General features: G+C 39.6%; 1 protein-coding gene across 3 annotated transcripts in view; it reads left to right on the plus strand.

Moving 5' to 3' along the window:
* The window catches only part of LOC127979759 (teashirt homolog 1), a 35,393-nt gene extending 16,507 nt beyond the window's left edge, over positions 1–18,886 (plus strand). For all 3 annotated transcript variants that reach the window (XM_052585378.1, XM_052585377.1, XM_052585376.1), the window contains one exon: positions 14,263–18,886. In XM_052585378.1, coding sequence (XP_052441338.1) covers positions 14,263–17,648 — 3,386 coding nt within the window. In that variant the 3' untranslated portion in view covers positions 17,649–18,886. The remainder of the gene's footprint in view (positions 1–14,262) is intronic.
* Positions 18,887–24,370: the final 5,484 nt, after the last annotated feature.

Raw genomic sequence — 24,370 nt, forward strand, 5'->3', positions numbered from 1 at the left:
GTGTGATGTGGGCCTCTGTGTGATTTAGTGCTCCTCTCAGGACCCTCCATACACTCCGCTCCTCTCTCAGCCCACTTTCACGCCCGTCACAGAAGCTTCTGGAAAAAAAGAAAGCATCTCCAGCTCTTTGTGTGGCTGGGCCCAGGGTCAGAGAAGAGTGTTCAGAACACCAACCAACAAATTTATCATTTTCCATCACTCAGCTTCAGTCTCTCAACGTGTCCAAGCTGAGGTGAGGCTTATTGTTAGATACAGCAACATGTTTTCCTCTCTGCTTTTATCTAGTCATCTTTCATCTCTCTTTAGGAAGGTGAGATGTTCTATAAGACACAACGGCCTTATTGTAAAATGGGCACAATATAGAGCAGTTGCAGTAGATGGAACATGTTATCTGAAACATTAAGCCATGGTTCTCATGTGGGCAACACGGGTTCAGATCTTGATTATTTTTTTGATCCTATTCCTTTTTTTATTTTTATTATTGTCTGTTTTGATAAAGTAGTATATTTTACTATATTTTCTTTCTATTATTATTATTATTATTATTATTTAATGGTCCTTTTCGACATTTCTTTACTTTTGTTGTTTTTGTCATTTAGAAGTTTAACATTTTAGATTTTTACAAAATTAGTATAATTCTCTTTCTTGTTGTTACTTATTACACTATTATAATTATACATTTACCAAATCTTTTTATCCAAAGTAATTTTAATGCGCATTCATGAGATGCATTTTAATGTAAATGTTTATTCCCTAGTAATCAAACCCATTAGCTTGTGTTGTTATTGCTTTGCTCTCTAGCAGTTGTGCTACTATTACCATTAACAATTTTCTATTGATTTCCATTTTTTTCACAACAAATACTGTGGCTGGTCCATCCGTTGTTTTTCCCCTGCTTCCCTCACTGACGTCATTGACTCAGGAGCCAGTAGTTGCCCCTGAGCACACCAAGGGCAAATGCAACACCAACAAGCCCTTTCAGAGCAGGCGTGAATCGAACAAGCAAGAGAACACGGATGACATCAGACACTTATTTCTCTTAGTCATTTAGGCAGCAAAGGGTAGACAGTAGCGAGAAGAGCAGAGCAGCACGTTTTATTGGACGTATGGAGGATTATTTATGACAACGGCCCCCTTTTTCCCCAGTGTGGAGATGCTCTTTGGAACGCAACCTGATATCCAGTAGTAACAGTCTGGTCTTCAGAGAGCTGCTAAAGTTTACAGTGATCTGATCCTCAGGGGCCCCTATCACAGATCATATAATACAGGAAATCAGGAATAATGTTTTTAATTCTGTGCTCGTCTAGAATTACAGGATGTTGTAAGGCAAAGTTCCAGAGTGTATATGTGTTATGGGGCTTGACTGCCCATATTTGTCTGTAACCTACAGGTTTTCAGTGGTTTCACTGTATGTATATATGTGTGCGTCCGGGGATCTCCGCCAAACGGCTGCTGCCCATATTTGTCTCTCACATGTGCAGGGTTTCCCGGTCAGGGAAGGGTCAGGCACTGGGAATGTATGTGTGTGTGTTAGCTGAGGGGTGGGATGACGGCACTGGCACATTTGATTGATGGGTAATTGTGCAACCAGACTCAGCTAGACTGAACTGGTGAGGTCACGGCCCGAGAGAGGAGGGGCTTTTTGTCCTTCTTTCTTTTTTCTTGTCCCTTTCTGTGACGTCTCACCATTCTCTCTGTTTTTATTAAATATTAGTTCGTTCTTTCTTCTCTCTTTCTCTTTCTCTCTCTTTTTCTTTCTGTCTGTCTCTCTTTTCCTTTCTTTCTTTCTTTCTTTTCGACTGACCATCTTCTTTTCCCTCCTCCCCTTCACTGTTTTCTTTGTCCCTCTTCCCAGGATTCCTCCTGTAGATTTTTTTTTCTTTTTACGTGAATTATTTTCTGTAGTCGCATGTTGATTACGGCCATTCATCAGACGTGTCCTCTTTCAAGAAACTTTTTCGACAAAGTGCTCTCATCGCAATCACTTTTGTTATGGTTTAGACCTTAATCTATGATCTGCTATCAAACCCTGTTTGTACTTTGCTGCAGTCGTATTTTATTTCTCAGACTTAGGAACTTATCACGCTGAGCGATTGCTGGACGCTCTTTTCGCCATGCTCGCAGGTGCTGAACGAGCCATGTTTCACGGCTATTTTTCCTCTGATTCACTCCAGATTAGATTATGAAAAACCCACCTCTAACCAAACAGCTGCATTTCAGTCACAGATTTGACAGGAAGTCTTTAACTCGTGATAAATAGGACAACAACCACAAACACGTGTATCACATTCCTGCTAAATTCAGTTTCTCCTTTGCTAGTTTTATAAATAAAGTAACAGGATTGGGAAATGTCACCAGTGAGATTCAAACTCAAATTACTAACGTGAGAACCATGGCTCAATGTGTCGCAAACCACTCAGCCACGGCTTTGATGTAAAGTTTGTTTTTAAGATGCTCCTGTTTCCTCAGCAGTGTTGGTGTAAAGTTGTCTTTTATAGCCGAAGCTCTCAGCGCTCTGACAGGAACGAGGGAGGAAGAGAATGAGGCAAGAGCCGTGGAAGACAGGAGCGTGTTGATGAGGGTCGCACTGCGTTCGTACTGCAGGCTCTACTGTTTTTCATCTTTTCTCTTTCAGAGCAGCCTGATTTATGGTAATTATCCATATTTAGGATCATCTATCAACTGGTAGTTGCTAGGCAATGGGAGCAGCTGCTGTGTGTGTGTGTGTGTGTGTGTGTGGTTGGGCTGCCGAGTTTTCTGTCAGGTACTCGGCTCAGGTGATGGCCTAGTGGAGAGATTTTGCTGGGGGATTTAAATAGACACACACAAAAACACAATTGCTTCCTTCATCCACGTTTTCTCTCTCTCTTATTCTCCCGCTCTCAGTTTCCGTCATAGCTCCCTCCGCATGGGGGTTCTCTGTCTGTTCTGACATTGTTGTGTCTCTGAGCACCAGGGTGGATGGTGTGTTATCTGTTTCTCTGCGAGGGCACGGCGTAGGGGAGATGCTATATACGAGCGGCGTGTTTGGACTCCAAACCTCCCGGTTTAGCTCAGGATTAGGAAAGATTTTGAACCTGTGCGACCTAACGCAAGCGATTTTTCAACCCAAAGAATTGTTTCCCTGTAAAGGGCCAGATGGGGACGAGACTGCAGTGCTTAGGATATAATGGCCATTGTCTCACGGCTGGGCTGTTCCTCTGACAACGGCGAAAGGTGATTTATTGACTGCGCCTGACGGCACGACAGCCCTCCAACCACTATGACCAAACCTGGATAGAGGAAAAAAAGACACAGAGAAAGCAAGAAGTATATAGAAACTGAAAAAAGCACTGCATTGCAGGAACAAGCAGCAGGAGATTGAGGATAAACAAACAATATGAAATATTTGTGTTTATTTTACAGCTGAAGAGATTATTAGAGACAGCTGCATGGATGGTTGGAAAATCACTTATTGAAGTCATTATTGATTGCAAAGCACATGCGGGCTTTTTCCTCTCCCCCCTCAGATACCAGGATCAGGCAGAACCCCTGGAAATCAGGCCTGTTATATTCATTCTTCTCTCGTGTGACCGCTAGCGTAGCTCTTCACCTCGGCTCACCAAGGGAACCACAAGTCCTGCTTATCAAAAACACATTTTAATTATTTAAATGGGATGTACTAACAATAAAACAAAATGTCTGTTTACAAACATTAATTTACCTCAATTTCATTAATTTTCCAAGCGATTCAAATATTTGATTTGATATCTTCTTTGAATTCCGACCGAAACACACATCAGATGCGTGTCGCACGCAAACACTCTATCAACAGTGCTAATTACAAGAAGGTAATTATTTGTGGAAGTATTCAGGTGAAGATTGAGGCACCTTCAATTACTCCGCAATCATGAGTGCTGTTTAATTAGCTAACATGCACTCGTTTAGCATCTCCTTGTTTACTCTGCTTTCCGTAATTCACTGTGTGGAGCTTGTGCAATAACAACATGCAGCACAGCTGCTTCACTCAGACTGGAAACGTCTTGGGGTGATTCTTCACTTAGGGGAACTTTCCTATCCCCTGGGATGAATTTTAAATTTTGACAGTGTTCTAGCTTCCACTTACAGTATTAATGTTACAGACAGGAAAATGGTAATGTGCATTTTTAGAAAGAACATAATATTTTTAAGGTAATATTTATGATCATAATAATTTCTTTTTAAATATTTTTCTTTTTTTCTTTTTTTGGTAATTGTCAAAAATACAGAGAGACAAGAAACAACTTTTTTTTTTTTTTCAAGTAGGCAGTGGTTCTTCCTAACTGAAGAGTCACCCTTTACTTGAACAATATTCAGTAATAAAGGCTGGATATTTTTTTTATATTTAATTTATATATAAATAAAAATAATTCAATTTAGTTTCTTTTCTTTTTTATGCTGTATCTCTGGCCTACTGTGTTACAGTAACGTCCGCTATTTTATGCACTCTACTTTTCTAGGCTGTTGTAATTTCATTTTATCATGGCTTAAGGTCAGGTGTTAAGTAAACGTAAACTGCAAATCCATTTTTGGTACAAGCAGCACAGCTATTCATGTTATATTTAAGTAGCCAAGCATACGTTAGCTGCGCTATGCACTTCCTCTTCTTAAAACATGTCTGACCTCACCGTACTCTTGCAGGGTGGATTACCTAAGTAAAGTAAATTGCTGTTAATAATCCGTTAATTGAGCCCTTTCATTATTCAGCAAGCATTTTGATATCGGTGCTCAGCAGTCTTGGGGGATGACGGGACGTTAGTGCCTTGTTGTGGTTTGTGCGGCAGTGAGACCTCCATTCACAAGCTGCTCTGAATGAGGACGTAACGGCGGCTAAAGGAGACAGACCCCGTCTCACTCCCCCGGTGCTGCTGTCACCTCTGCTTTGCTCTTCCCTCCCTATTGTTTGAAGCTAATGTAAAACGCACTGTCTATATGACCCATTTTAGCAGCCCATTAGCATAATTTGGCTGTCGCATGGCCACCGAGTTAATGTACTTGCAAATGACAGGGAAAGTGTGTTATACGACCTTAGGGTTTTTAAAAATTAAATGACAAAGTAGGCCGCACTTTGCATAAGTATGGACTTGACATTGGAGCGTGTGTGTGCGTCTGTGTGTGTTTGCGAGTGAGTGAGTGATATTGTAGTTGTGTCAGTGCAAGGTGATGTGAAAGCATTTACACAGTAGTATTTGAGTTAATCTACTTAACAAAACAGATTTTTTTTCTTTTCTTTTTTTATTGGTAGAGATACAGAAGCCATTAGTCAAATTTTATATTTTAGCATTTTTAATGGCTTATGGACTCCTTTGACAGGGTTATTATAGTTAACTAAAACTGAAACTAAATTTAAAACCTAAAAAAAGTTATTGTTTCTTGAAATAAAATATAAAACTTTTTTTTTTTCCAGCTGCCAAGTCAACATATGTCTTTAAATGAAGTTTGATTCATACACAAACTAAAATAAAAACTGTATTGACATGTATTTTAAAAAAAGGCTATTAAAAATGGCAAAAAAAACAAAATCAAAATTACTGAAACTTCAAAATAAAAATGGAAAATATAAAAATGGATTAAATATAAAAACTAAACTATATAATATTAACAATTGTTTTTTTTATGTAATCATCAGGGAATCAAATATAATCTGAAGTAATAACTTAAGTCATTACGTATCAGTAATTAGTTCATAATTCTGTTTATTCTCGCGTCCTCATCTCCGTTTGATTTAAATCTTCATATTTTTAAAGGCTATGTCTGTTGCCCTAGTTATATACCTCCATCCATACTCGTCTGCAAATATCTAAAGCGAAAAGATGAATTTGGAGCGCAGAATGGAATGCCACACCAGTTCTTCAGGGGCCTGAAGCTATTCCGCCATATGGTGGCCTATTCCACACGGAGGATGGTGGGAGGGGGCTGGGCCAGCCTTTTACAAGAGATGCTTAAAGAGGCAAAGCAGATATTAATTCAGAGAGCCTACTCCAGAGTGTCCGCAGGAGCACAAATCACTGTCAGCGGATATGGAGAGGTGGGCAGGGTCCATGTAAAACGCCCGTCTGCACTTCAAAGCCTTCTTTTGTTTAGTCTGTAATAAAGTTAGATGTGTCTCGCAGAGAAAAGGGACGAAAAAAGCCTGGAGACAGAGCACAAAGGAAGTCCTCAAAGAGGACGATTGTGTGGAAGTTGGTGAAAAATGTGAAGGTTCACATTGGGCTAGAGAGAGACAGGGTGGGGGTCAGATCTACAAGCCAAACCCCCCTCAGAAATCTGTCCATCTCCGCAGTGCCCTTATTACATTGAACAGCAGCCATCAATCAACGTGAGTCCACAGAATAGAAACAACGATCATTATTCACACTTCAGAATAAACGGAATAAAGAAAGTAGGCATGAAAAAGGTTTACAGGCAGGGTCCAAAATGAACACTTGCCAAGAGACAAATGGGAGTAAGAATTGGCATTAGAGATGAATTAAAGCAAGTTACTTGCATGGAAATGCAACATAATACATGGCTTAAATCAAATCGTAGGAACGATAGTCTGATGTGACCGATTCAACTCAAACCATCTAACCAAAGAAAACACCAGTCATGACCTTTACTTCAGTAGATCACTAACTTTTAGAATAAAAGCTCTTTTTTTTTTTAGATACCTATTTATTTATTTTTTATTCAGTGTTGCAAATATTATTGAATATGTAATAAATTAGTATATTAGAAAAAATATTAGGATGCAGGCAATATGACCTGCATAGTTTGTCACTAAAAATGCAGCAATTTCTGCATTATGCAGTCAAATGAATCTATTAGAGACCTATAAGAGGATGCAGATGCACGTTATGTAATAACCTGCGCAGTTTGTCACATATGCATACATTTTTGCATTATGCTACCAAATTAATATATTAGAAACATGCGTGCGGATGCAAGTTATGTATTGAACTGCACAGTTAATATGAAAGAAAAAACGAAACTAAACACTATTCTGATAAATATACATTTTGAATGATATATATATATATATATAATTTTTTTTTTTTTGTTTGTTTTTTTTAAACAAACAAAATCATAAACCATGTTAATTTTGGACTCTCTTTACAGAAACTTGTCCAAGAAACCACCAAAAATCATTACACCTACACAGCATGTTTTCTATCCGTTTACTTTTAAAACTTCAGTTTTTTTTTTTTCAATATGTTATAAAAACACATTATGCATTCATTTCTAGAATCAGCGCAGTTGCCAACGCTGGTTTCACAGACAGCCCTTCCAGATTACAGCAGGCCATAAGTGGAGCGGGGCAGACAGCATCATGCTACCGAAGCCTTGTTTTAACTGCCCTGAAAAAGGGGAGAGAGAGAGAGAGAGAATGAGAGAGATTGCTGCATTCTCACTGACATGCAGAGCATTACCATAATTGGCTTTTCTACATGATAGGACAGAGGAAATAATAATGTCATTTTATTTACAGCCTTCAGTGTCCTGCCCCTCTTCCCCTCCTCCTTTTCTCTTTCACTCTCCATCTCTCTCCCTGTCTTCCTTCAGCGTGCTGCGTAGGTCAAAAGACATGGTTTGATCAGCCCTGTCCAAAGGCATCAAAGTTGAGTGGCATGTAATGGAGACCCAGTGACAAACCACATCGGCCAGCCAAATAAGACTTGCCAGTTTTCCCATTAAAATGTCGGGTAAACGGCGCGGCTTTCCTCTGCACACTCCAAAACCACTCTGACCGGCTAAATCAGCCGACTGAGGGAAGGCAGAATTGGACATTAGTAGTGCAAATGACTGTAGTGATTGCCCCCTCTCCTCTTCGATAAAATAAATAAATAAGAGGAAGGAGGCGGGGGAGAGAGAGAGACAGGCGTCGGTGGGCCGTGTTAGTGACAGTCTGGGAAGGAGAGGCCTTCGGCATCTGTGCTCTGTCCGTGAGCATTCTCATTCCCCTTTTCGAGTTCGAACACTTAGGCCTGACACGTCTCAAGCGCAACAGCCAGCTCAATCAGACAGACCTGGTTTGGTCCAGCAGACCACTTGGAAGCAGCAGAAAAGATGCATTTTTGAAGAACAGCAGATGTTTTTGCCTGCTAAATCACTTTGTTCCAAGCTCTGTAGGCAACTTTTTGAGGCATTATAAGCAACCCTCTACATTGCGAGTCAATCACTCGCATATGCGACTAAATCTTCACTCTGGTGACTAAATGATGTCTTATTTAAGCCAATGGCTTATATATTCTCAGATTTTACTCGACAGTGTGTGAGTTGGAGGCCAAGTATAAGTTTAGCGCACATTTTCACTCACCAAACACTCTGACTGAGCGCTTCAGAGTTAGTGATCTGTGATATTTCTCAGTTCATCTCAATGGATGCGCAGTGCACCTGGTTTTACGTACTGTGAGCTCTAAGAAGCAAAGTGAGAGAGCGAGCGAGAGAGTCTTACATACATGCAGAATTGACGCGCTACATGTAAACCTACAAGTGGGTGGAACTTATGTGCAGAACGCAATCTCATTGGCTGGTGTTCACCTACTGAGAAAATCCGTTTGACCGAACGCAGATAACCTGATTAATATTCATGAATCCATTACTGCTCTTTTTAGTAGAATTCGTAGTAGTATTATTGTTATCATCTTATCAGTATTACTGTTACTTTTTTCCCTTTTTTTTCAGAAACGTTGAATGTTCAACAAAGCACCACCACCAGTCCTAATTTCAGTTAAAATGTCTATGCATTCTTACATGGTTACCAAGTTTTAATTATAATTATTAAAGCTCTGTCATTAAATAATACAGTACTTGATTATCCAGATATCATATTATAATGCTTGACTGTGAGTTAAGAGTGTACTTTCAGATGTTTAAAAAAAGCTGTGCCACATATATATATATATATATATATATATATATATATATATATATATATATATATATATATATATATATATATATATATATATATATATATATATATATATCAGTCTGGCGAGTAAACTAAAACATTTACTAGCCAATGGCGATTCAATTGCCAAGGTGTCCGTAGAGGGTTGAGAAGTAAGCAAGATGGCTATGAAAGTTCTCTAGTTATTTACATTATATGGTTTAGTGGTTAGCATTGTGCTTCGGGGCGTATATGGAAATTTTGGGGTCGAATCCAGCTTTCGTCTCATGTTCTCTTTTTTTCAACCCTTAAGAATTATTTTCAGATTTCCGCTCACCGAAACGGTTCAATCTTGTCTAGAGTCACGGCTTGCTAATTCTTTGCTGTTTGTTGGGCAACTGCTTGTGAATCTCAACGCTCGAGTGCTCGTATGTGGGCGGTGTTTCTAAGAGCTGGCACTGGCTGTGTTTGTGTGTGCGGTGTCATGGGTGTCTATAGCAAGAAGGTTCACTCTCTGCGGCTGATCTTTGTTGGCTGAGACTGTGAGCTCTGCTCGTGTGCTTATGTGTGTGTATGTCCCGCTCATGTCCCGTTGCTGTGTCACCTGTCTAAACTCAGTGAGATCTCAGCAGCCACAGTGACAGCTCCGCTCTGGACACAGATGGCCACGCTCTCCTGCACACACACCTCACATCTCGCACACCTCATACATGCACACAAGCACAAGGCCCCGGTGCTCTGGCTGATCATTTTAGATGTTGGTGGGCACTCAAGAACATACACACCTTTGTTCTGTTTGTCCATACTGGTGTGTGGAGTTTGATAGAACACACACAAGCACAGGGGCATAAGAACAATTTGAAAATTATGTGGGGTGGTAGGGGCCACATTTTAAATATTATCAGCCTGGCTCATGAATATTAATTAGATGGTATAATTCTAGTCAGGTAGTTTTAAATGATTTGCTGAAAGGCATGTTAGTGAGAGCCATATTAGGAAGATTACAACAAAGGGGTAGAGTTATTTTAATTTTAAGTTTAACTGAAACGTGTGTGTGTGTGTGTGTGTGTGTGTGTGTGTGTGTGTGTGTGTGTGTTTATTTATTTATTGTATTTTATTTTATTTTTATTTTATTTTTTTTTGAGTTTACAATGTCATTTATATTTGACCCTGGACCACAAAACCAGTCATAAGGGTAATTTTTTTTTAAATTTAGATTTTTACATTATCTGAAAAGCTGAAAGTTAAATAAAATAGTTTCCCATTGAAAGGACCGTTTGAAATACAACTACTTGAAAATCTGTAATCGCAGAGTACAAAAATAAATACATTTGAATATTAAGGTAATTGCCTTTGAAGTTGTCCAAATTAAGTCCTTAGCAATGCATATTACTAACCAGAAATTCTATTTTGATACATTAACGGTAGGACATTTACAAAATAATATTTACTTATTTACAAATATTTACAATAATTTTGACCCATACAATGTATAGTTGGCTATCGCTACAAATATACCCGTGCTACTTATGAATGGTTTTGTGGTCCAGGGTCACACATGTAGATATTTTGATATGCAAAAATATATACAGACATACACATAGATGCGCATATGATTTATTTTTAAAATATTTCTCAATTTGGTGTGTACTGGATCTCTGTAATCTTTTGTTTCGGGCTCCCAAATTTGTTCAACAATGGTTGAACCAGACTTTCAGGCCTTGTTTTGTATCCTATCCTTGGAAAGTGTCTGCTGCACTCAGAAAATCAAACTCTTTCTCATTCCCCACCACATCAAAAGCATGGTCTTTTTATAGCAACTATTGATTCGCTTAATTGTGTGTATTCTTAACAAGTTATCTGTGGCGTTTTCTACCGGCAGCACAATGCGGTCTTATTTTTGACTGACAAACACAACAAGCCCCTCCCCCACTCCTCTCCTCTTAATCCCTCTCTTATTGTTCGGCGTGATGTTTAAAAGCAGGCCCCCGATAAGAGATGTCAGCAGTCAAACTTCTGATTGGGTTATTAAGTGTGAGCTGTCGTTGCTGTCGTCTGGCGGGTTTCTTTTCTTTTTTTTTGACGCCGATGGCAAAAAATTGCCAAGTCGTGTTTGACGGCTTGATGCAAGGACAGTGACATGCCAACGCGCATGCCTGTCAGATGCCATGCGGTGTCAGGGGCTGAGGAGATGCGCTCGATTTAGTGTCAGGTTCTGCCCATCTCTTTGCGAAAAAAGCCTTCTCGATCCAGCTTCCTTCTGCGCCCCCCGTCTCACTTTTCTCTCTCTCTCGGCCCCTCTATCACTCTCTCTGTAATTACAGCAAAGATGAAAAACTTCTCTCTTTGTTTAAACGTGATAAGCTGTCTTAAATGCTGCAGTGACTTGAGGGAATTATCAGGGCTTCAATCCACTGAACCGTGTTGCGGCGTGAACATTTCTTTTAAAACGATATTCGGATAAGTGATTTATTTGACAGTTCGTAATGTTTATTTCACCAAATCCTTTTCGCTTTACGCCGCCTACTTGATTTCTCTGAGGAATTGACGGATTGAAATCCGTCTGAGAGCTTGAGGCGGAATCAGTGATTCCTCCAGATCAGAAGCCGTCCTTTAAGAATATCATAGTAACAGGAACGCCACATACGCCACGTTCCCAGCTGTTCACGCCCCTACAGCTTCCTCCACGCAGCTGTAAATGGCACCTTACAAACATCAGGTACGGAGTCCGTTCTGATTACGTGTGCTCAGCTGCACGCCGTTTGAAGCTGACAGCACATCTGCTTCAACCACTGAGACGGATCTTGGCATCTCGGACAGACATCTCCTGGTGGCTCGCTGAGATAAAGGAACAACTCTTCAAGCGCTGCCTGTCTCTTTTTCTTCTCTTTACTCCCTCCATCTCCTCTTCTGCTCCCCTCTTTTCCTGCTCTGTCTCTTCCTATTGCCTTCAAAGTTGTGCAGGCTGTTGTTGCGGCTTTTCTTCTCGTGTTGTGTTCAAAATGGCTGATAGTAACAATACCACTCACAAAGCGAACAGGAGGCTTTTTTATAGCCGGACATGCTGTGAAGATGCATGCTCTCGCTCACACACACACACAGGAGCACGCTCGAAAGAGGTACTTTGATGTGTTTTGATGACGGAGAGCTCATTTTGTTTATCTCCCGCTGCAGATCGAAACTAGCTGATGAAACAGGAATTTAATCCTACTGCTCCTCATTAAGCACTTGGTCTCATGGACCTTTATTCTCTTTTCATTAAGCGAATTAAACGAGTAGCATTCTCTCTCTCCCTCTCTCTCACTCTTTTTGTCTCGCAGCTGTGGGTGCCGACAGTGGGCTATCACTCTGTTTTTTCTGTCATAGCTCTGTCGGCACACAATAGAGTGAAGGAGCTTTTTGTGGCTGAAACATGAAACCTTACATTTGTGAACATTATTGTTCTGTTCCTTTTCCCCCATGTAATACATCTGACAGTACATCTTATTACCACACATTTAGCTGAGGAAAATAAGCATTTTCTGGTGTGTGGCGTAGGCAACATTTTTCAGGATCCTCTTTTTTTATTTATTTATTTTTTTACCTTGAGAAATAAATGTGCACTTAGCAGTAATACATGGAACAAAAAGCCACATTTGCACAAATAAGCATTAATGTGTATTTCTAAAAAACTGATGCTGTTTTCACTAAAAATCAATGCATTAACTGGTTCTTATAAATCCACAGGGACTCTTTTGGTCAAAATATTGACAAGGGAGGAAGACATCGATGCCAGTGTTTAGAGAGCAGGTGGACGATATAGTACATATAAAGCAATTTAAAATAAACATGAAATCCGAAATGACTAAATTTATTTTATGAAAAGGATAGTTCACCTAAAATTTAAAATATAATTTACTCACCTTCACTTTACTCCAAACCTGTATGATTTTTTCCAAAAGATCATATTTTAAAAAATGTTTCAACTGTTTTTTCCAAATATTGAGAGTCATTTGGCTCCAAAACAATGGATCATACTAATTTTCATTGCATGGACAATGGGTAAAAATTTTACATTTTCAAAATATCATCTTTTGTGTTCTGCAGAAGAGAATCTTCATAAACCTCAAAATCTCATAAATTATCAAAACACTATTAACTGTTATCCAAGATGCAATTTTTCTATACAAGTCTTCAACAGATAAATTGGACACAAAATTGCTGTAATGAAATCTGTATGTTTTTAATTTAAAGATTTTTAGGGAAAACAAATGTTAACAACAACAACATGGAAGTAGATTTTGAGACTGACCCAAAAGCAAATCGTGCTAAATCCTATAAGCAGGCATGGTTATAGTTCAATAATAAAATATCGGCCAATTAACTGGCCTATCACTAGAAGGAAGGAGCATGTATCCTCTTGTCTTTTCTCACTCTCTCTTTTTCCCCTGTTGCTGCACACACTCTTGAGTTAGTACAGCATGGACCATGACAACATGACATGCCATTTCCACTTGCATTTTAGCATGACTCGCTGCGAGAACTTCCATCGCCTCTGCCAACAGCATTGAGGCGAGCTGCACCCCGTGCTGCATCCCTGGCAATAACTCAGACGCAATCTCACACTCAGAGGAGTCTAGCTTGGCTAGTGCATGGGAGAACTGGATCAATGTCACACAGTCTGTGCCCTCTAACTACAGGGAAAAGGAGGACGAAAAAAGTGAGAGAGAGTAGTCAATATGGCGGTGTTCATATAAAGTTTGTTTTTTGTAAACGAGTGGTGGGGGGTAAATCTTGTAACATTAGATGTAAATGGATGCATTTTCTGCATCAGTTTTGGAATTATATATTTAGCTTTTATTGTAATGTGTTAATGTTGTAAAGGTGTGTGTGTGTGTGTGTGTGTGTGTGTGTATATATAATTTTTTTTTTTTTTTTTTTTTTGGGACAAGCATATTACCATTTTTCACATTGGCAAATCCTTATAAAATTCACCTGCTTTCGTTGTTTTTTTTTTTTTTTTAGATACCTTTTTTATTTTTTGTTTTTGCTTTAGAGGACTGATTTTCAAAGGAGGACTCCTCTGCCCTCTTTACCCTTGCTGAGCTGTTTCACAGGATAGCTTTGTTAGTCTCAGCAGTGAAGGGTGCTATCTATCATAGTCAAGATATGGATGTTTGCCACTTTATAATTGCAAACCTGCGTCCTCTGCCAGGACTATTGACAAAAAATCTCTTTAGGATCATTATGTAGGCCTGCACACACACGTGCAATGATACATTTTCCACACCTATTCCATTTCAAATGAATTTACTTATTCAACAGTCCATTTTAAGTTGCACTTTGTGGGTTCTTTTGTCTCATCTGTTTTCCCCTCTGTTTTATTTTCTCAGCCTATGTGCCGGAGGATGAGCTTAAGGCAGCTAAGAGCGATGAGGAGCACCTGCAGGACGATGGACTCTCCTTAGACGGTCAGGATGCAGAGTACCTGTGCAATGATGAAGACGATGGCCGTGAACAGCTGAGCTACCAGAACTCTCCACTCAGCAATGGCACGAACCCAGATGCCGGCTACGGCTCGCCCCTCAGCGACACCAGTGATCACCTGGCTGACTTCAAAAGCACCTCCTCCAAAGAAGGCCAGGATAAAGAGGAAGTTGAAGACATGGAGACAGATGCTGGACTGTCTTTGCAGGACAGCCTAGCACAGATGAAAGCAGTCTATGCAAACCTGATTTCAGATGCTTCCTGGTCAAGTATCACAAAGGACATTATGAAAAGCAAGCAGGTTAGTGCTAGTAGCACTAACAGTACTCCAAGCAGCCACAAGGGAAATAACAGTGTTGCAAACAGCCATGCAAGCAGCTTTACAAGCAGCGGAGCTAGCGGCAGCAGCAACGCTAGTGCTAGCATGAAGACAAATGTTACGCCAAGCAGCAATTCTACAAAAGCCACCGCATTAAACAATGCCAACAATGGACCCATCAATGGTGCTAACAGTGGGGGTGTTGCATATGACTGGCACCAAGCAGCTCTTGCTAAAACCTTACAGCATACGCCCTACCACCTCATGCCTGAACCAAGTCTCTTCAGCACAGTGCAGCTGTACCGGCAAAACAATAAGCTGTATGGGCCAGTGTTTACGGGTGCCAGCAAGTTCAGATGCAAGGACTGTAGTGCAGCCTACGACACACTTGTAGGTCTCACGGTACACATGAACGAAACAGGCCATTACCGTGATAACAACAAGGACAAGGAGGAGGACAAGGGTAAGAAATGGTCCAAGCCACGGAAACGATCCTTAATGGAGATGGAGGGCAAAGAAGATGCTCAAAAAGTCCTAAAATGCATGTATTGTGGCCACTCGTTCGAATCCCTACAGGACTTGAGTGTCCACATGATCAAAACTAAACACTACCAGAAAGTGCCTCTCAAAGAACCAATGCCAGCTCTTGCCTCAAAGCTGGTGCCCTCCACCAAAAAGCGAGCGTTCCAGGACCTGATGTCTCCATGCTCACCTGAATCAATCTCTAGCACCCCTGGCATTCCACTGGCAGAGACTGCACCCACCAAAGATCAAAAAATATCAAACCCATATGTCACAGCTAATAACCGTTACGGTTACCAGAACGGTGCGAGTTATACCTGGCAGTTTGAGGCCCGAAAAGCTCAAATTCTTAAGTGTATGGAGTGCGGGAGTTCCCATGACACCTTACAGCAGTTGACAGCCCATATGATGGTGACTGGACACTTTCTCAAAGTCACAAACTCTGCCTCCAAAAAGGGTAAGCAATTAGTGTTTGACCCTGTGGTGGAAGAGAAAATCCAGTCCATCCCTCTTCCACCCACAACAACACGTCTGCCAGCTCCCACTATCAAGTCCCAGCCTAATTCACCAGTACACCCATCCACCATGAATGAAAGAAATGAGTCGGATGAGGAGAAAGTGGAGGAACCTGAGGAGAAGAAAATCAAGCAAGAGAAAGAGGATCCCGCTGAGAAGGTGGAAAAGACGGAGAAATCCAGCCATTACAAGTATCTAAGAGAAGAGGATCTTGAAGAGTCTCCTAAAGGTGGACTAGATATTCTCAAGTCATTAGAAAATACGGTCTCCAGTGCAATCAGTAAGGCTCAGACTGGTACACCCACCTGGGGTGGATATCCCAGCATTCATGCTGCCTACCAGCTGCAAGGGTCTGTGAAATCATCTATACCTGCTGTCCAGAGTGTCCAGATTCAACCAACATTCAACGCCAGCAGCTTGAAATCTTTGACCTCTGACTCCAGCACTTTGATCCATTCTCCAAGCAGCCCATCACCACCTCCAAACCATAAAAGCAATGTCCTAGCCATGGAAGAGTTGGTGGAGAAAGTAACAGGAAAAATCCCTTCAAAGAAAGACAGGGATGAAAAATCAACTGAACGTTGCTCCAAATATCTCACTGCTGAATTACCCTCCCCTGTTCCCAAAGACCGAAAGGACCTGCCAAGACCAGATGATCTTTGCAAGCCAACAAAAAATGGCACGGTAGATAAAGACCTGGAGCATGTTCCAGTTCGGGACGGAGAATACAAGGAAAGCCATGCAGATAATCATGTCAAGAATGGAACGGATGTCCTCAAATCGCAAGTCAGCAATGGTTGCAGTAATTTAGGAATCATCACTGACCACTCACCAGAACAGCCTTTAGTCAACCCTCTCAGTGCATTGCAGTCTATCATGAACACTCATTTGGGTAAGGCCTCCAAAACAGTCAGTCCACTCCTAGACCCACTAGCAATGCTGTACAAGATCAGCAACAACATGATGGAAAAGCCCATGTACAATCCAGCTCAGGTCAAGCAAGTTGAGCCCATCAACAGATATTATGACAATGATGATGATCAGCCCATGGACTTGACCAAGTCCAAAAGTGGCAATGGGCCCACCAACAATTGTTCATCCACAGTTATCAGTAACAACAACAGCAACATCACAAATAGCACCCGGCCCATCTTGTCCACGCTGGCTGAATCGGTCTCATCTCCTCTTCGGGAGAATGCCCTAATGGACATTTCCGACATGGTGAAGAACCTCACAGGTCGCCTGACGCCAAAGTCGTCAACCCCTTCCTCTATATCCGAAAAGTCAGACGCAGATGGCTGTGTTTTTGAGGATGGCCTGGAGGATCTTTCACCCATTCAGAAGAGGAAAGGCAGGCAATCAAACTGGAACCCTCAGCATCTGTTGATCCTTCAGGCTCAGTTTGCATCCAGCCTTCGGGAAACCCCTGACGGGAAATACATCATTACAGACCTTGGTCCTCAGGAGCGTGTACATATTTGTAAGTTTACAGGTCTCTCCATGACCACCATCTCCCACTGGTTGGCAAACGTCAAGTACCAACTCAGGCGGACAGGCGGAACCAAGTTTCTGAAGAACATAGACTCGGGCCAGCCACTGTTTCTGTGTAGTGATTGTGCCTCGCAGTTCAGAACTCCCTCCACATACATTAACCACTTAGAGTCCCACTTGGGGTTTAGCTTGAAGGACCTCTCAAAGTTATCAATAGACCTCATAAGAGACCAGCAAGCAGTCACTAAAATGATCACAGATAAGACATTCAGTGCCCTTGGCTTGACTGAGGAGGACTCTAATTCCATATTTCAGTGCAAACTGTGCAATAGGACTTTTGTCAGCAAGCATGCAGTGAAACTACACCTCAGCAAAACGCACGGAAAGTCACCAGAGGACCACCTGATCTTTGTTACTGAGCTGGAAAAGTTAGAAAAAGTCTAAGGAAAGCAGGCTAGTGGCAGTGAAGTGACTGAATCGAGAATCATTGCACTACATCACTGTACTGCACTGCGCCTGAACTGAGCCTTCAAAATCAGTCCAACTTCTGTCGTGAAACTGCCTGATTGGACCATGATCTGTTTCGATTAATTTTTTCTCGTTTTTCAGTCTTCTGATTTCCATTTCTTGCTTTGTATTGTATTTATCTAATATGTGTCGGTTATGTGCATGTTTTTGTTCTTTATTTTCTTTCTGAGTGACTTCATTCAAACAGAATTTACAATTTGTACTCTGTTGAATTGGGAATGAAACAAACATGGTATCCATGGGCATGGTCTAAAACAAAGTGGCAAAAGAACCTTTGAATAGGACGAGTTGCTTCGTACTGAACTCTCACTATACGTCAAAAAAGACTGACTTCATTAAAGCTCTCCGTAGTGTCGAATGTTATGAGAATATGTATAAAATGAGACAGAGCTATTTTGTTAATTTGAGCTCCAATTTTCAGATATTGGCTTGACATAAATCAAACTGCAACCCTTTGAAGTGAAAACAATGCATTGTAGATTTTGAGTCTTTAAACCTCGAAGGATGTAGAAGATTTTGATGGGCTGCCTATGATTATACACTTTGGTTTTTCAAAGGCATCTCTTTTTTTTTAAAATAATCACTGTTTTTTGTTGTTAAGTATCATTTTATACAGTAGCAATTTGAAATGTATGCTTTGGTACCACTATTCCTCTTTCTATGGTTTTGCTTCAGTTTCAACCTGTAAAGACTTAATTGAAATCTTATATACAGCACATATATTTAAATGATCAGCGAAGATGTGTAAATTTCCATCATCATATCTTGCCAATTGCCGCAGCTCAACATTGTTTGTATGGTGTGCATTCTTTTATATTGTCATTTTATATATAGTAAACGAAAAGGAAATATGTACAGAGATGTATATGCAGTTATATGTGCTGTAGAACCACGATTCATCCTTTAGTTGAACTAAGTTCTCTGATGTGGTAAATATAAATTGACTGAAGGAGTTGCATCGCTGTTGATGCATGGAGTATGAGAGGGAACCAAGCAATGCAAAACATGAAATACAATACATTTCAATGTTTTATCATGTCATTGTGAAAAGTCCCATCAATTCCCTTAATTAAAAAAAAAAAGGAAAAAAAATGTTTTTGTCCCTTAATTGTAAAATAAAACCTGAAGCATTTCTTGATTAATGCTGTTCTCCATTTGGTCGTTTGTGTGTTTTTCTCTTTTCTTACAGTCAACAATTTGTATGTATTTCAACCTTATGGGGTTTGTTCCAGTTACTTCAGACTTGAAATATTTGGATGTTCATTGTCCATTTTTTTGTCTTTGTTGTTCTTTGAATGCAGCACCTTTTCTGTGCTGTATGTAAATGTTTCCAGACACAAAACCTGCTCGTAAACATGAAACACTCTAGCCGGAGCCAAAATGGGCAAAGAACTTGTGGATTTAACGCTTTTCCGTAAAGCCTGTATATCTGGCTTCTCAGGACCGATTCTGCAGCATTGATCCAGCCCTTCCTCTCTTTTTTTTTTTTTTTTTGGAGGATCTTAGTGCAGTCCCTGTACGTATTCTATGTAAATTACAGCAATCATGACAACTGCGACATTGTGAGTACCTGCAGAGCAGAGTGAAACATCGGCAGATAGACGCAGTTTAAGCAGATTTGCATATTTTTTTTCTCTCTCCTGTTCACACAAGCACTCTCCAAGCATTTCACAGGGTTTTCAGACTTAGAAATAAATGCCCAATTTCTTGTGGGAATCAAAGATTTACTCTTTTCAGCTCAATTACTGAGTGATTATATGTGTGGACACAGGGGGCTTGAGGGGAAACGAAACAAGAAGGGAGAGGACTGAAATGTGCAGTGTTTGCACAATAATCTCAATCTCCATTTGAAGCCGCTTTGGGGAGTTGCAGTATCAAACCCCTTGTTAGTTGCCCTATTTGAGAGTATCCTCTCACTCAAATTGGCATGTTTTGATTTCCCAGTGGTCCCATACTGAATATTCTGAGCCTCCATCTGCTAGTTTTGCTTCCCACAATTACTGCAATTCTTATTCATTTTCATTCAAAAGGCAGGATATCTGTGCAAACTGTTGGAGATATTAAGCCATATAAATCCAAAAGTATAAAACTATTTGTGCATAAATAGACGAATATGTAATCCAAACACTTATTTTTATTCATGAAGGAAGCAGGTTTAAGCTTAGAGTATGTTCAGGAGTAGATTTAAAACTATTATTTTATTCAAGTCATGGTTCTTGCACAACTTTTCCATGCGTTGGAATATCCTTGATATAATAACCCGAAAGCAATATTGTTATTGAAATCAAACCTTTTGACTATGAAGCAGACTTAAGTGTATTATAAAATTAAGCCTTCCATTTCCTTCCACATCTGGGGTCCCGACGCACACAGAGATAAAAGGGGCCATGCCAGGTCTCTCTTAAAGAATTGACTTACTGCCTATCCGCAGATATCGCATGCTACGAGAAACAAAAGGTTTTAGAAGCATGCGTTTGTGTCTTAAAGCGCCAGTTAAATGCAAATGTAAACACAAAGCTTAGGTGAAACAATGTTAAAGACAAAAAGGTTTGGATGCCTTGCAACTTTGTAAGTGGCAATCACATTTTTAGCAGTAAATAGGCATGTTTCATCTGTCTCTACATGTTCCTGCCAAGTACATTTTTACTATGAACGTTAATCATGATATAGTGATACATTTCTGAGGGAAAATGAATTTGGAAAGAAGTTGCTTATTGATTAATAAACATATGTAGTTTAGACACAAAACTGATCCCCATTTCGCTTGTGCTATCACCACCCTAAAATACTAAGATGCTTCATAACAAGATGGGATGAAGGTTTGAAGGATCACAGAATTTGGAATATGTCTTTGCATGTCAGATATCAGTGTCATTACTGATGCAACCCATCAGTGTGATTTGATCACCTTGAGTCTCACATTTTGTTATTTCATTTCAAGTTAACAGGAAATAAATCATCTTGTCCTGTTCCTTTGCTGCTCGACCTTACAGACAGACATTGAACCATAAATATGATGCCACACAAAAGAATTCATTGACAGTGGGACTATGATGACAATTTGCTGTTTTGAAAAGGCAAAGCAGTGAGACTTCAACGTAATTTAAATGCTCTCTATCGAAATTGCACACTTTATCCAGAGAGGAATAAATTGGCAGATTGAAAATATTAAAATCTGAAAATGACACATTGTAGTCGGTGAATGACAGAACTTTTTAATATAATATAATATAATTTTTTTTTTAATCACCTTGTCATTCTAAACCCGTTTGAATTTTAGTGTTGTGTAGAAAACAAAAGGAGATGTTTAGCAGAATGTTCATGCTGGTACTTGACAGCTCAGGTGCTCTTAAACAGTAATATTCAGACGTTTTGTGGAATGGAAAGGTTCCATGGATGTCTAATAAATAACCTCACCATTCATTGTATAAATCATTCTGGTAAATGGCTTCTTTTGTGTTCCTCAGATGGAAGAGAGTCATACAGGTTTGGGGTGACATTAAAGCAAGAAAATGACAGATTTTTCATTATTGCGTTCACCTTCACCAAAAGCCTGGACTTTAAATACACAACTTTAAAAACGCATGCAGTTTGAAAAGCACCAGCAGTTCCTCCATTCAATTTGAAATGTTTTAATCTTTTAAATACTCACTTGACACCCTGTGCGCTGCCTATTTCCAGTCTGAATTTGTTATTCTTAAGCTGTCCGCAATGAGGCCTGTGTTCCTGTCAAATGACAGCTGTCAAACTACAAGGCAGAATGTGTAAAATTGAATCACAGTTGAACATTGTAGAAAACAAAGGCCTGTCAGATAAATGCACATGGCAGAATAAATTGTGAGCTCGTTTGATTGACAGCTCTAGGACGAAACGTACATTTCCGAGAGTAAATATGGCTGGAAAACTTCGAGTCCCATCAGGTGATGGACTGCGGGATCATTGCATTAAGACTTATTTGATGCTTCCTTCCCAATGGATGTGTGAAGTATTGGGGAGATGGCGTCACAAATGGTTGTGTTCCTGTCAAAAGTGAGCCGTGTTTTGAGATGGAACGTCCTGCTTATTCATCTGCGTGCGGATAGCGGCCTGAAGAATGGAGATGTGACAAAATCGCTTCTTTATAGAATAATGACGGCTGACACGAGGCCTAATGGATGCAGTGTTTTTAATCTCTGTGAAGGCTCAGCTCGGTGATGGACTCGGCTGCCAGGCCTACAGGTGTGCTGTGACAGCCTGTCTATTCTACTGCTCATCACTCACGCCGAGCAGAGACGACCAGCTTCACTTCAGCCCCATCCACTCAGCCGCTATATGGGACTCGATAGCAAAGCGGAGGGGAGTTGCACTAAAACCAGAGCTGAAATCCGCCCACAGCTTCTCTGGTGTCTTTATACAGAGGTTAAAAAAGTCAAGTCCGATGTTGTGCAGAATGCATCAAGTTTGCTATGACAGGAAGAAGAGCAAGTTAGCTTAGTCAGGAACATGCTTTCAAGCTGCAGATAAACTGCCGGATATAAGAGGAAAGACATTCAGGTCATTCATGAAAAGGATTTTATATAGTCAAGAAACTTAACAGAAAAGCAATATGAAATAGTTTGACTATAGTGTTTTGAACATTTATTTTCACATTTGTCAGTGCCCTTTTTTTTTTTTTTTTTTTGGATTAAGCATTAGTGCGATTTCTAATAGTTATGCAAAGTTAATAATATTAATAATGAAATAATATTGTCACAATTTTATATATATATATATATATATATATATATATATATATATATATATAACCGGTGTTATCATGGTTAAAAACTTGTATTTTGAAAATATAAGAAGTTGTGGAAAAGTCCTTCCAAGGTCAAAGTTCAGAGTAAGGAAATACTGTTCAAATTTGTACTTGGTTTTGGTTGTGGCTAAAAGGGATATAGCTCCAACTGGAAACTAACAATGACATTTAATTTTCTACCTATTAGATTGTGTTTTATTAATGTCTACACCTACACCTATCCCAACCTTAAACCTGTCCCTTTTTTCAATAATGCCAAAATAGTAATTGCTGTACAATGTTAAAGAAATTCCGTTGTATTGATGTGCACATGCCTAGTAGCGCCATATGCGTCCATTCTAGCCTTAACCCCTTGTTTTTTTTATCTGCACCAGTTTTGTTGAAAATGTATTTAATTTGACAGATTTTTAATGGATTTTCTATATTTTAAAATATAATTGGTGTTCCATTTTTTTTATGTTTTATTTGATGTTTTGATTTATTGAATAATAAGTCAAGCATTTTCAGATAATATCGACACCAACTTAGAAAATGTATTCATATTTTATATATTTAAATTAGAAATATAACATTTAATTTATATTTTATGATTACCAAGTCATTTGATGTCATTTTTTTCTCTCATATTGGAATTAAATATATATATATATATATAATCATGAATATCCCTTAAAATAGTATAATTAAAGCTTTAAATTGGCTTTATATTATTCTATCGCCATGAGTACTGTTTCCATCCAATGTCTAACCTTCTATAAAGATGTCTGTGTGCAGCTGGAAGCCATTTTTTGCCATTCACTCAACAGTGAATGATTGAATTTTGAATTTTTGCTAGACTGCTTTGTGAGACAAAAGCTTCTGCCAATGTTGCTGTGGGATTTGTATGCAATTTCAGATTAAATTGATGTAGGGAAAAGTCAGCGAGTGATGCAGAGTGAGAAAAAGAAGGGAGGGAATGAGAAAGATCTGTGTGAATTAATGAGCACAAATATGCTTCCGTGCCATTATTATTCGTTGGTGAAAAAGGTGTATTCTTACTCCCTGACGGCCCGAGCAGCTGAGAGAAAGTAACTGACTTTGTTGTTAAGTTTCTGTGATTGTTCTTTCAGATTCAGCTGAGTTTCCTCTCAGAGGCTTTCGACATGGCTGAACATATTTGTTTATCTCCGCGCCGTACAGGTACAGTAAGTGTAAAGCGTTTCTTTTCTTTACTACAAAGTTTTCAACAACAGCTACTTGAATGACAGATGGATATTACCACTGCTGAAATGACTTGTCATATTTGCATCTTTGATTTATATTAAAAGAACACTCTACATCAAATATCTCTACTATTAAGTTTCCATTTGACATAAGGATGTTGCTACCTCGACAAACTGATCTCATGGCCATGACATATTATGACATTCCCACGACAAAAATAAGTAAACCGAGCATGTACCCTCACTAGACTAGAGACTAACCAGCAACACGATGAGAGACGTTGTTGATGGAGGACTGAATGCAGTACTGTAAGATCGACTCTTGTCTCTTCACCAGTGAGAAAACATTACAATACAAAGTGCATAATATTACAATAAAATGCCTGTCATTCTCACTGGAACGCGCTGATGACATATCATGTCTGCGCAAACCGAGTGTGCAGAGGTATGCAAATACATATTTGACAGACAGGTCTGACAGCCTATCGTAATGTTCGGACCGAACATTTAGATTGGACGAACATTTTATGGTCTTATGCCTTCCACAGCCTATATAAATACATATAAATAAATTTAGACCAGCATAAGAAAAAAACTTTTTTGAACCAAATCACCTACCCTGCCATTGAATGAACTACACTAAAGTTGTGCAATAT

Source organism: Carassius gibelio, chromosome B19 (assembly GCF_023724105.1).
Source record: "Carassius gibelio isolate Cgi1373 ecotype wild population from Czech Republic chromosome B19, carGib1.2-hapl.c, whole genome shotgun sequence".
Classification (NCBI taxonomy): domain Eukaryota; kingdom Metazoa; phylum Chordata; class Actinopteri; order Cypriniformes; family Cyprinidae; genus Carassius; species Carassius gibelio.